This window comes from Myxocyprinus asiaticus, chromosome 44 (assembly GCF_019703515.2).
Source record: "Myxocyprinus asiaticus isolate MX2 ecotype Aquarium Trade chromosome 44, UBuf_Myxa_2, whole genome shotgun sequence".
In the NCBI taxonomy this organism is placed as follows: domain Eukaryota; kingdom Metazoa; phylum Chordata; class Actinopteri; order Cypriniformes; family Catostomidae; genus Myxocyprinus; species Myxocyprinus asiaticus.
Window position 1 is genome coordinate 17,310,905 of NC_059387.1, and position 12,766 is coordinate 17,323,670.

A 12,766-nucleotide genomic window follows, 5' to 3' on the forward strand; every position below is an offset into this window, starting at 1 on the left:
TGGACAAGAGTATGTGGTCAAAATGGAAATTTTTTCACAAAGCTGCCTCAGCAAATTGAAGCTTTGGTACCATACTTGAGTGTCTCATGAGATTTCTCCTTCCAACAAAGCAATTCAAGCTACTACCTGTTTTCAGTGGGGGGCAGTAAGCAAAACTCCAGCTTATTAGGCGCAGCTGTACAGACAACAACATTACACAAGATGAGAATTCACAGCTGGATGAAGGGGGTTGCACACCCCCGCGACCCCCTGGTGGACGACATGGCGCATTCTAAAATTCGAAACAACTGTCGAAACACCGCCTCCGCCACTTGCCATCTGTCGGCGGCGCCCATCTACGACTCCGGATGCTGCTCAAATTTCTGTGCAACTCGCATATTTTCCATTATATTTGACCCAAATCATTATCAAATGACAGATTATTTACTCTAGCACTGTTCGCTCTTAAAGATTGGAAAAACCTTGGTAACTTTTGTGTGTATTGTCTGAAATCTGAACCACATAGACATGCCCTGTGTTTGATAACTGTGCCATGTCCTAGCCGCGACTCGGCGTGGCGCTTCTCGCCCGGTGTGTGATCGCCTTTCAAACTATATTTAACTTGACACAGCAACCTAAAAACTGTGTTTATGACGTGATGCAAACAAAGTGAGATGCTCCAAAAGCCTCCGTCTGACGCATGTGTACATTGATGCGTCCATCTCGGACAGACTGACTAATTAAATTGCACAATGGATTGTTGTGAGCTGGCAGACTTATGTGAACTCATAAAAATACTGTATGTTCTATAATATGGAAATAAACAATATACTGCCTTCTAAAGCCACTTTTTATATTGTCTTATCAGTGCTTTACTCATCTACAAAATCCACATTGTGATAAACCAAAAGATATACATAGTGCACAAAAAATAAATTAAAAAAAAATTCTTCAGTAAAATGAATGTGATCTGGGATCTTCGACTCATGTTTTATTGGTTTTGCAATTTGACTAGGTGTGCAGATTCCTTTTGTTCTTATATGATATATGTGTAACATATTGGATAATGTGTGTGCCAGGAAACATCACTACGGGGGGGGGGGGGGGGGGTTACTTCTGCATCACGTTGCTTTCATTTGTCCACCAGCTGCCAAAGAAAATGATTAAGCTGCTGAGGGGGTTTTGCTCTTGGCTCACCAACTGCTATGGCACACTGGATTGGCTGAACTCAGACACTGTAATCTGTACAGTTTAATGAAATATTATAAATAAAACAAAGAAAAGAAAACGGGAGCAAAATCTGGTACTCTGCCCTAACGTATAAAACTGCTGGACTTCCCCCCAACTATTCTTGTATTATAACTACATACTGTGCAGTCTGCAACTGTGACCTTTATACCAGTATATCTGGCAAAATCCATAAGCACACCCTGCCTGAGGAACCCCCCCCCCAGCTTTGACAAGTCTATGCTGGTTTGCTGGTCTTAGCTGGTTTAAGATGGTCTAGCTGCTCTCCCAGTTTAGTCAAGCTGGTCTTTAAGTAATCTTGCTTGTCTTCCAGCCTGGCCAAGCTGGTGCTCAGCTGGTTTAGCTGGTCAGCCTGACCAGGCTGGAAAATCCTTCATACCCTGCAAATAATAATAATAATAATAATAATAATAATAATAAAAATATAAAATATATATATATATTATTATTACTATTATTATTATTATTATTATTATTATTATTATTATTAACTTATTTATTTATTTATTGCAGTGTGTGAAGGATTTTGCTGGGCATGATGGTTGATTGCAAGAATAACAATGCATATGGATCCTAGGCATTAAAAGCTATACAGTGTCTCTCATTAATCAGAGATAATCTGATTTCTGTTGATCTATCCTATGGTTTATGTTCATATTTTGGCTCAAATGTGAGTATGAAGTCCATTTATTGGCCATTGCAATGGACTGATGTGCATTTTGGGGTCACTGGATTATTCACTTGCTTATTTTATGTTTTCTTTTCTACTCTTGCCAGCTGTGCAAACTCAAAGCAGATGTTTTGATTAAGTCTGCTTGGATCTGCCAGGAAAGCGGATTATTATGTCTCCGATGACGTCGCGGTTCAGGTGACGGACGCACACACCTTCAAAGCCGGAACAATTCCTGAACCGGTACCTCACCGGTATAAAAACCGGCAGCGCGTCTCAGCAGCGACAGTGCAGTTCTCTCGGGTTCTCAGATAATACAACCAAAGCTGGGAAACAGGAGACGTGTTTATATCCACAGACAACTCTAGCAGTTCTCAGAAGGTAGGGCTATTTGTGTTAGAGTTTTCTTTTAAAATGTTATTCTTTTAATCTGATTGTGTGTTGGCAAATTGTTTTTTAGACAATTATAAGCATGTTCAGTGCTGAATACACAGCTAACTGAGTTGTATTTTATGTATTTGGAGAAAAACAACATATTTGTATGAGTGTTATTAGCCTATAAAAATGCGGTATCTTTTAAGGTATAGTTAGTAAGCTATTGTTATTAATACCATAATAAATGTATATTGTATCTAATATTGTGACGCTTTAAGAATCTTTCTGCTGTTTTATTTATTATATTATATTTGTTATGTTATATTATTATTATATTTATTTATTTGTATTTATTTATGATGTCACTGTTAAGTTGCCACAGTTTTATTGTAGGTTAGAAACATTTACTGTGTTGACAACATTTAGGCTGTAACAATGATCACCATGGCACAGTAAGAGTTAAATGACAGAACTGAGTTTGTAAGTGTCATGTTCTAATAAATGGGAATACTCTCTATTTCACAGGAAATTCTGGGAAAGGAATAGCTACCTCTCACCACAATGTCAATCATGAATGAAAACCGCTTGGCTATCGACATTCTCTTGTGTATATTCTGTGGAGCAAGTGCACTGGCAGCCTTCAATCCAACTCTGTCTTCATCCCTGCCATCGACCAATTTAACTGATATTGGCTCCGCGCCTCCTAAATACTTCACCGAGGCTGCAAACCTTCCCAAAACCAGACGGAAGCGTTATATTTCCCAGAATGACATGATTGCCATTCTTGATTATCATAATAAAGTCAGAGGAAAGGTTTCCCCCCCAGCATCAAATATGGAGTATATGGTAAGTCACTCATAACAATTACTATTTTTAAATTAAACAAGTACGATAAAATCAGGAACAGTTCGAAGCTTTTTGGGGGCTGTTCGCTCGGTGTGAACAACCCCTTAAAGTTCTAAAACGCAAAGTTCCTTTCATTTGAACTTTTGCTCAGGGTTCTCGCGGCAGTTCACCGGGTTCAGATGTCTTATATATTTATTTGCGTAATTATCTGGCATTTTGTCCGGTTAGCGCGCAGCTGCTGTTGTGGTTACTGCATTCTGCACGTTACTCCGTAAGTGCTCATTGCTGGATGCCAAAATGACAAATGTCTCCATGTGAATTTGGCACCGTCAGCTGTTGGGTAGATTTAATTGGCTTGGACCACCACAGTAGATCCTCTCGAACAGAGATCAATGTGCTTAGACTGAAGCTAAGTGCTGAAAGGTTTCCAAAATGCACAGTCATGGAAAATACTGTCAGTATTACTATCAGAGATGTGAACCATGTCAGATTATTCTGGTATCATGTTTATTGTTGTTGTTGTTGTTGTTGTTGTTGTTTTTAATAATGCACTGACTTTACCATTAATTAAAGTCAAGCATAAGTTATTGAATCTACCATGGTGAAAGTCAGTAGTTTAGGTATAGATTTGCTGACATAGAATTAATTGATTTGTCAATGCATTGCAATGGTTTAAGACTCCCTCAGCTCACTCAGAGACTTATAAAATCTTTGTTCATTTTGGGGCTCAAAAAAACATTATACCCTTCAGTGTCATTCACAGAAACAAAGAGTCTTTCTTTGTTTAGACATAATGGCCAGATCTTCCTTATAATGGAACGATTTTTATCTGTGGGTGTGACTTTTTAGGAACCCAACAATTTCCCATAATAAAATTAGTATATTCACAATTTTATAGAGGACTGATTGCAGTGTGTTTCATGTCTCAGGTGTGGGATGACACTCTTGCAAAGACAGCTGAGCAATGGGCATCCACATGTATTTGGGAGCACGGTCCTCGCAGTCTTCTCAGATTTCTAGGCCAGAACCTTTCAGTCCGAACAGGAAGGTGTGTATCTTTACCCTTATGCACAGTCTGTGATCAGTAATTTTTCATATAATTGTATCCTATAGTATCAATGGACATTTCTTGGGCTTATGAGATCAAGCAAGACTTTTTCCCATGGTGATATTTCTATATTGCTATGTTTGGATTGTTTACAGGTATAGGTCCATTTTGCAGCTGATGAAGCCCTGGTATGATGAAGTGAAGGATTACTCTTTTCCCTACCCTCGAGACTGCAATCCCAGATGTCCCCTTAAGTGCTATGGGCCTATGTGCACTCATTATACACAAGTGAGTTGATTATGATCATCATTGTGCAATATGTGTAATAACAGCGTTATAACAGTTGAGCTCTTCAAGTATGTCATCCACAATTTGACCGATTCTCTGCTTTTGCATTTCTCTTTACCAGATGGTGTGGGCAACCTCAAATAAAGTAGGATGTGCCATCAACACTTGCCATAATATGAATGTCTGGGGCTCAGTATGGAAGAGAGCAACATACTTGGTGTGCAACTATTCTCCAAAGTAAGTACTATACATGCTGTTGCCTTACATTATGTCACATAACAAGGATTTGCTGTGCTGTTGTAAAACTCTGCTGCACAATTACAGATTGTGCACAAACCTAAGAGTAGCAACTTGACACTCGTCTGTTAAATACATTTTCGACTTGGACATGCACGGTGCCTTCTGGATCAAAGACCTAGATGACCTCTTGCATTCCTGCAGCTCCTGTTGCATGTGGAATTTTAGAGGAATTTTGCCTCTAATTCCAAAATCAATGCACTTTAATCTTTAATCCTGGCTTGTGACCTTCTTCTTTTAATCTAATAAGGCAGCACACTTGAGAAAATTGTGAGGCTACTGCTGAGCAAGTTATTGTTAAACTGCAGTTAAGACTTAAGACTTGCTGGCTGGGAACTAGTTACAGTAGGTCGAAAATCAGTGTGTAGAAACAGTTTCTAATCAGAAATGTCAGTATAAGGTTGATTCATATCAAATTACAATTTCAATTAACTTTATTAACTGGTTTTACGCAAATACATCAATGTAGGAAGGTTTGAGAATTGCCTTCAAATTTCAATCATTTAAAATTGTTTATTTGCTCAAATATATTTTAGTTTAGTATTTTTCTGACAACCCAGTATTGTACACTTCTAAGCAGGCATTTACCTACAAATAAGGTTTCTGGTCAAATTCTGTAGGTTCATGTGATCTATGCATATTATGCCCAACAACAACAACCTGAAACCAGTGCATGTAAATCTCAATCTTGTGTCATTGACTATGATGTTCTCGTTGTTGTTTATAGGGGGAACTGGATTGGAGAGGCTCCATATAAAGTAGGTGTTCCTTGCTCCATGTGCCCTCCAAGCTATGGAGGATCATGCAGTAACAACATGTGCTTTCCTGCTGTAAACTCAAATTACCTGCACTGGTTCTAATAAACACAGACAGACAGAATGCACATGCCTCATCACAGAGACACTCTCCTTGATGGGAATTTGCACAACATTCCTGCATCACCCTGTTTTGTACATATGGGCCATATATAGGACCATAGTTGTAAGGCAGCAAGTGTTTTCATTTTTTAAGAAATGTGTACATAAATTATTTTACAATGTTTAAACTATGTATTGGAAATACATTTTATTTCCTGAGAGGGACTGTACTGTGATCAGTCGAGACATGATTGGTGCTTACAGTTTTCAGAGTAACTGCAGTCAGTTACCACTATGATAGCATTAGACTTGACTCCCATTAAGCATTGTTGGCAATTCTAATATTTCAAATTGTCTGTAGTCCCAGACTTGGTTTAATGGGTGTCCAGAAAACCAAACCTCAAGATATTCTGTTGGATTCATAGGTAAAGACATTGTTGAACGTGTCTGAAAGGTCAACCCTGCTGAAAAGATGCTGGTTTAAACTGGTCTTCCAGCCTGGCCAGGCTGGTCTGTTGGCTGGTTTTGGGCACTTTTCAGCTGAAAGACTAGTGAGACCAGCTAAGGAGACCAGCTTAAACCAGCTAAGACCAGCAAACCAGCTTAAATATATATCTTATGTTTAAGTAAAGATTGATCAACTGACATTGGGTCAAGTAGTCTGCTTTGTTTTGTGTCATATTTATTAACCCTAAGGGTTGAATTTTGGTGCTTCAGATGAAATATTAAGCTTCTCTTGAATTGGAGTGTAACACAACAGTACTCCACTGCTATGATTTACTCACTGGCGTCCTCAGTGATGCTTTGCTTTGGGTCTTCTCTCTTGGAATGTTTCCAGATGCTAAAAGCGTAAAGCCTGCAAAAGTGTGTTGGGGCTTAGAAATTGTGAAATGTAGATTAGGCGTAATTTGAAAAACCTTGAGATTTTGCAACCTCAGCATGTTGTAAGGCAGAGCATTGAACAAGATGGCTAATCGTGTTGTACCCTCATGGAATGTTTTATATGTAATCGCACCTTACATTTTTTTTTATTTTTTTTTTTTATGTATTTGTAATTAGAAGGCTTTTATTGTTGGAGATTTTAACTTTTGTACATACATTTATCATAAAGTTAGCAATGTGCTCGGTGTATTACAGTGGCACTCTGTTTGGGAAAATGCATTGCATTGTGTTGATTTTACTAATGTCTTTTTGAACTGCATCACACAAGCACTTAGGGAATCTAGCAGGCACTACTTTGCAGCAATGTGCATATAGAGGTGATTTTAAGGGCCATACCTTTTCCCTCTACAGATTTAGGATGTCCAACATGACATCAGTGCCATTGTATGACACATTCTGTTCATGAATTTGAAAAATTCTCTGAAGGCTAGTTCACACTGCCCCAACAAACATCAACAAACACTCAACCGTTTTTGGGTTTTGTTGGATCAGTGTGTTGACCCTGTTGGCATTTGTTTGGGCAGTGTGAATATGTTTCCCAACATTTTAAATCCAGCAGCCAACTTTAGAATGTTGGAAAAGTTGGCGTTTGTTGAACAAGGTAAACCAGCTTTCATGTTTTTTTTTATTTATTTATTTATTTTTATGAAAAAATCTTTGATCTTTATAGACCTCTTTTTTTATATATAACATGTTATGGTGCTAGATTTCATGAACAATGTAAATTTGTGGTTTGCACCAACTGCTAAGATACCATATACCTATGTATGTTAGTAACTATTTTTAGTAACTATTTATCATCTAAAATCAGCTGTACATAGCCTTTTTATACAAATCTATTTTATTATAAACCAAGTGTTTATATCTGTTATTTAAATGTGCCCATTTGTGCACCATTGCAAAGCTAGACTTATTAAATATTCCTGTTATTACCACAGCTTTCAAACGACTCCCATTACTAACATATTTTTATGGTAAGAGCTTCTGAGAAGCCAGAGGAGTTCTGGATCAAGGCTAGATGCAGAAAGAGACACCATCAGTGCTGGCTGCATGAGTCTTGAAACCATTGCCTTGGACTTTTTGGCCTGCAAGCAAAAACAAATGCATTCAAACCAAAACTGTTATTTTAGGTTTAAATATTATTTGAAATATACTATAAAAAAAACATGTTGACCAATTAAATTAATGTTGTATTTATGATTTTTTTAATCAGGCTGCTTGCTGATGCATTTTGTATTGTAAAATAAAGTTGAAAACCATTTTCTTCAAAGTTTGCTCTTGTTGAGTCCTTAATCAGTCCCATTTCTCTCTCTCTCTCTCTCTCTCTCTCTCTCTCTCTCTCTCTCCACATACACAAAAACAGACAGATCTGATTGTAATTACTGGATCTTTTAAGATACTCTTTCTCATCCCTGCTCCTTTTGATGATCTGTTTTTAAGTTCCACTTAATATAAGACAGCTTTTTTTTTTTTATATGAGAACTGGTTGCAATTAAATCCCAACTGATACAGGACTACACAAATAATATGTACAGTATATGATCTTACGAGAGAGGCCCTCAGTTCTGCACAAAGCAAATGAAACCAATGAACTCTGAAAGCTACAGGCCCCACCTCATGCACTCTGTTTGATAGAGGGTGGGGTAAGCAGACAGACAGACTCTCACAGCAACCAAATTCAGCAGACTTGAGAGAAGTGTGCAAAAATCACAGGGAAATATGATGCCATAAATGTTTTGATCTATTGGACAGATACAGCTGTTACTCTACAGACTTCCAGCTGTGGCGCTATAGTCCACAAAGACTAGCCGGCCATTGTACCCTTTGGTGAATCTTATGGAAAGCAGTAGCTATGTTTTAAGTAAAAATTAACAAGGTAATGTTTTGCAGGAAGGCTGAAGTGGGTGAAGAAAAGTCTATCTGAGTCTGGCGAGGCTACAATCTGGAATGACACTTGCTTTATTTACTCACCCTCATGAGAAATGAAAATGAATGGTAACTAATGCTAGCATCTAATATCTAACATCTCCTTCTATGTGTCACATAAGAAAGAAAGTCATAGGGGTTTGGAACAGCATGAGGGAGAGTAAGAATTATCCTTATAACTTGTTATTAATCAGAGGCTGGGGCTCAGCTGAGTTTATCTCTAATCTGATTTTTCACGTCTTATTGCTTTATATGCCTCATTAAACTTGTACAATATAGTCCTGTTTAATTTTAAGCTCTCAGGTCAAAATTACAAATGGTGTGCATTGTAAAACTACACAAAGTCCAGTGGAAATAAGTGTTTTGGGTCTCTAAATAGAGGCTCGATCTCTCACAACAAAGACTCGGACCAAAGAATATAGCTGCAAGAAAAATATGCCACCTGTGTGAATTTCAAGATTTAAACACTGAAATGTGCACTCGCCAACAAAAGCTGTGGACTGACATTTTCCAATTTAAAGCAACATGACTGTACAAAAACAGCAAATTGGGGCACCAAATTGCAGCCTCAATTAGTCTCTAATTAATGCAGTTAAATAAACTGTTAATTTTAAAAGTATTAAATTACATTGTCTCGTGAAATGCAGGCTGGAGATTTATCAGAGAATGGCTTTAACTTCCAAGTTAGCAGGTGATTAATTGCCATATGAGTATAAGCTTTCAACAACATTGTTTTTTCAAACGTGCCCCAAGCTCTTCCAGCTAAACACCAGGTGAATGTGGTTGATGGCAGACTGTCAGCCTGAGAGCTTTGGCTAGAGGCTGGACATGGCAGAGCAACAACCTGCTGATGAAAACTTGGCTCCTTTGCTTTTTCTTTTTCTTCTCTTGGGAGCCATTGGTGATAGCATTTTTCAATTCTTTGTGCACTTCTTTCCTTTTTCCTTTCGCTCTCTTTGCCTTTCTCTTTTTCAGGAACCCACAACAAATCTGCTCATTCGACAGTCGTCTCTCCTCCCCCTCTTCCCTCTACTCTCTTCTTTCATCTGAGGTGGTTAAGTTCAGACTGGCCTCTGCTGTCCTCGGACTGCCCCATGGATACTATTTCCCTACTTTCCATTATGAATTTTTTTCATTATTACATTTTTTTCCCCATGAGGTCTACATGAGGATTTTTTTTTTTTGTGTGCCTTTAAATGTATAGGTGTGGGTGAGAAACTGATCAGTACTTAAGTCCTTTTTTACTACTATAAATCTCCACTTTCACTTTTACATTCTTCTTCTTTTGTTTTTGGCGATTCACATTCTTCATGCTCTTTGCATGTGAAATGAACAACAATGCTGTGCCCTTTTTTTTTTTTTTTTAGCTTTTCACAATGATTCTCACACAGTTTTAACTGGCTCATTCTTCAATGACACTCTATTTACAAAGCCTGCATTACAATGTGACAAGATCACCATGAAATCCATGCTGAAATGTGCCATACAAGTGCCATCCCAGATGTGTATGACTTTCTTTCTTCTGGTGAGCACCAACGAAGATTTTTAGACGAATATCTCAGATCTGTTGGTCCTCTCAAAGCAAGTGAATGGTGACCAGAAGTTTGAATATCCAAAAAGCATATAAGGGCAGCATAAAAGTAATCCATTTGACTCCAGTGGTTTAATCCATATCATCTGAAGTGATATGATCAGTGTGGGTGAGAAACAGATAAATATTTAAGTCCTTTTTCACGATAAATTCTCCTTCCTGTCCAGTATGTGGTGATATGCATAAAGAATGTGAATCGGCAAAAACAAAAGAAGAAGAATATAAAAATGAAAGTGGAGATTTATTGTAAATCACCCACACATATAATTTAGCTTCTGAAGACATTGATTTAACCACTGGAGTCATATGAATTATTTTTATGTTGCCTTTCTATGCTTTTTGGACCTTCAAAGTTCTGACCACCATTCACTTGCATTGACAACCGTCTACGAACATGTTGGAGAAAGAATTGCCATTGCCTAATAAATTGTATTTTTTACTCACCAAACTTTTGATGACATGTAAGCATAATGCAACTGAAAACTGAAAAATATATTAAACAAACCGAGAAGGGGGCATCTTCACATATACAGTATGTAGTATTCATATAAATGTATATGACTTCACGCAATATAGTATGCAGGATTGCACATTTTATTTTAAATTTAACTTTTCATCATTTTAATCACATTCTAGTTTTTTTTTTTTTTTTTTTATTACAGATTTCACGTTCTATCAATTCATATGATGTCATGAAATTGCATTTTTTTTAAATAATGACACAAGCTGTTGCTGCTGAAATTTCATTCACTTTTTTTTTTTTTTTTTTTTTTACAAAATATTTACAAGGTTGGAACCTAATAATGAACATAGAATTACACATAACAGTTATTTAATAATTATATAATAAAAAAATATAATTTAAGTGCTACTATATCAAAACTACTATGCAAAAAAATTATAATAAAAAAAAATTATAATAATAATAATAATATTAATGTATGATTGTGCCATAAAATATTTATGTATTTACACATTTATTATACTTACTAAATTACTACATTTTGTTGAATGTTTTTAAATGCACTTCTGCAGTTTACATTGATATGAATAACAAACGCTAAAATCGTACTGTCTCTGTAAGAGAACGGCTGCTACACGTTCAAATGTTTACGGTTAAATGAGCGCATCGTACATCAACGAGATAAGTTGCAGTTGTTTTTACCCCATCCATGCTATGTGTTATTAGAATGAATATATATGTAATTTGTTTTTACCTTTTTTGAGCACCAACTGATCGTAAATAACAGAAAGGATATTAAACGAGACATGAAATGAAAATGGAGTGTGTGGATCTCATCTTTTGACACAAAATACATGGAACGAGCTAAAAGGAAACTTTTACTTGCATAATAGGGATTGAATTGGTTGTAGAAATATATGTTGTACAAGTTCTCAAATGTAAATCTACAACTTCTCGGGTTATGCAACACTTTTACCTTCTAACAGATGTCCAACAGGCACGTTACTGGTCTGTAGTCATGCTGGAAAACTGAGAATGTTGTGAAAACAGTCAGTGGAAAAGTGAAGGCAAATAAGGTCAATTTCCTTCAGAGTGCATGACCACGAGACAGAGCACACTGTACAAGGCTGAATCCAGCTTCTTAATCATCAGTTTCTTATTCAGTAAAAGGATCGTGGTGCGCAAAGCACTTCGCCACTACGCAACTCAATCTCTGGTGAGTGAAATCTTAATATTTACTCACCAGTGGCTAGAAACAGACATATTTTAGTCACATAGTGCAAAATGTAGTCACATATGCGAGTGATTTACTCGCAATGTAGAGGGTTGATTGAATGGACCGAGAGAGGAGACATTTATCTACAAATCATCTAAAGAAAGAAAGTTATACATATCAGGGATGGCATGAGGGTGAGTAAATGATGAGAGAATTTTTATTTTTGGGTGAACTATCCCTTTGAGAGCAGATTGAAATGATTAGAGACCTTGTTAAAGTAAACCGATACGTTGGGATCCTTTGGAAGGATATGCATTGAGGATATTACCTCAACGCAATTGGCCGAGCAAAGTTTCTTATCGCCCAGTAGTCATCATTGACGCATTAAAGCGAATGCTCGTGTGTTGATGTATTCATCTGTCTGACATCAGAAAGTTCCAAAAATTTCAGAATGAGTAACTTTTTTGCAGCTTGGATTCAATAAATGGTCATTTTTGACAAGGGAGTAAGTTTGAGTTCCGAAACTTACATAGCTCTTTTGTCATAAAGGAAAATGACCATTTAAAAGCTTTACATATTGCTTACCAAATTCAGCTTGAAAGAAAGCTTGCGCATTTACTATCAATGCTCACCTTTTAATTCTTGTGAGAAGGGGAAAAAAAAACAACACTTGGTAAAATGGGGGGTGAAGAGGAGACAGAGTAACATCTTGCATCTGGTGCTTTCCACAGATGCAAGATCTGGTCTACTGCAAAAGCAACAAAATGGACTGTAAACATCCTCTGTGCTATACTGAACTGTCTCTCTAAGTTCAGTTCCATAGCCCCATCAGCCCAAGTACCCCTTCGTCAACACCAAACCAGAAAGGTGTCCTATTACAGTAACCCATATTCTGGATATCCTTTATTATTTATATTATTAAAATGGCCATTAATACAAAGATTTACTTTAGCCAAAACCAGGTAGTTTAGGTACCAGGAACCAATCAATACTGTAGGTTTAAACAAACTCACAAAGTAG

General features: G+C 37.1%; 1 protein-coding gene across 1 annotated transcript; it reads left to right on the forward strand.

Moving 5' to 3' along the window:
* The first annotated feature begins 2,210 nt into the window (after window positions 1–2,210).
* Window positions 2,211–7,771, forward strand: LOC127434326 (peptidase inhibitor 15-A-like). The gene is made up of 6 exons (XM_051686984.1): window positions 2,211–2,278; window positions 2,798–3,118; window positions 4,048–4,166; window positions 4,322–4,454; window positions 4,576–4,691; window positions 5,479–7,771. The coding sequence occupies exons 2-6, from the start codon at window positions 2,834–2,836 to the stop codon at window positions 5,609–5,611; spliced, it is 786 nt and encodes a 261-aa protein (XP_051542944.1). The 5' UTR covers window positions 2,211–2,278; window positions 2,798–2,833; the 3' UTR covers window positions 5,612–7,771.
* Window positions 7,772–12,766: the final 4,995 nt, after the last annotated feature.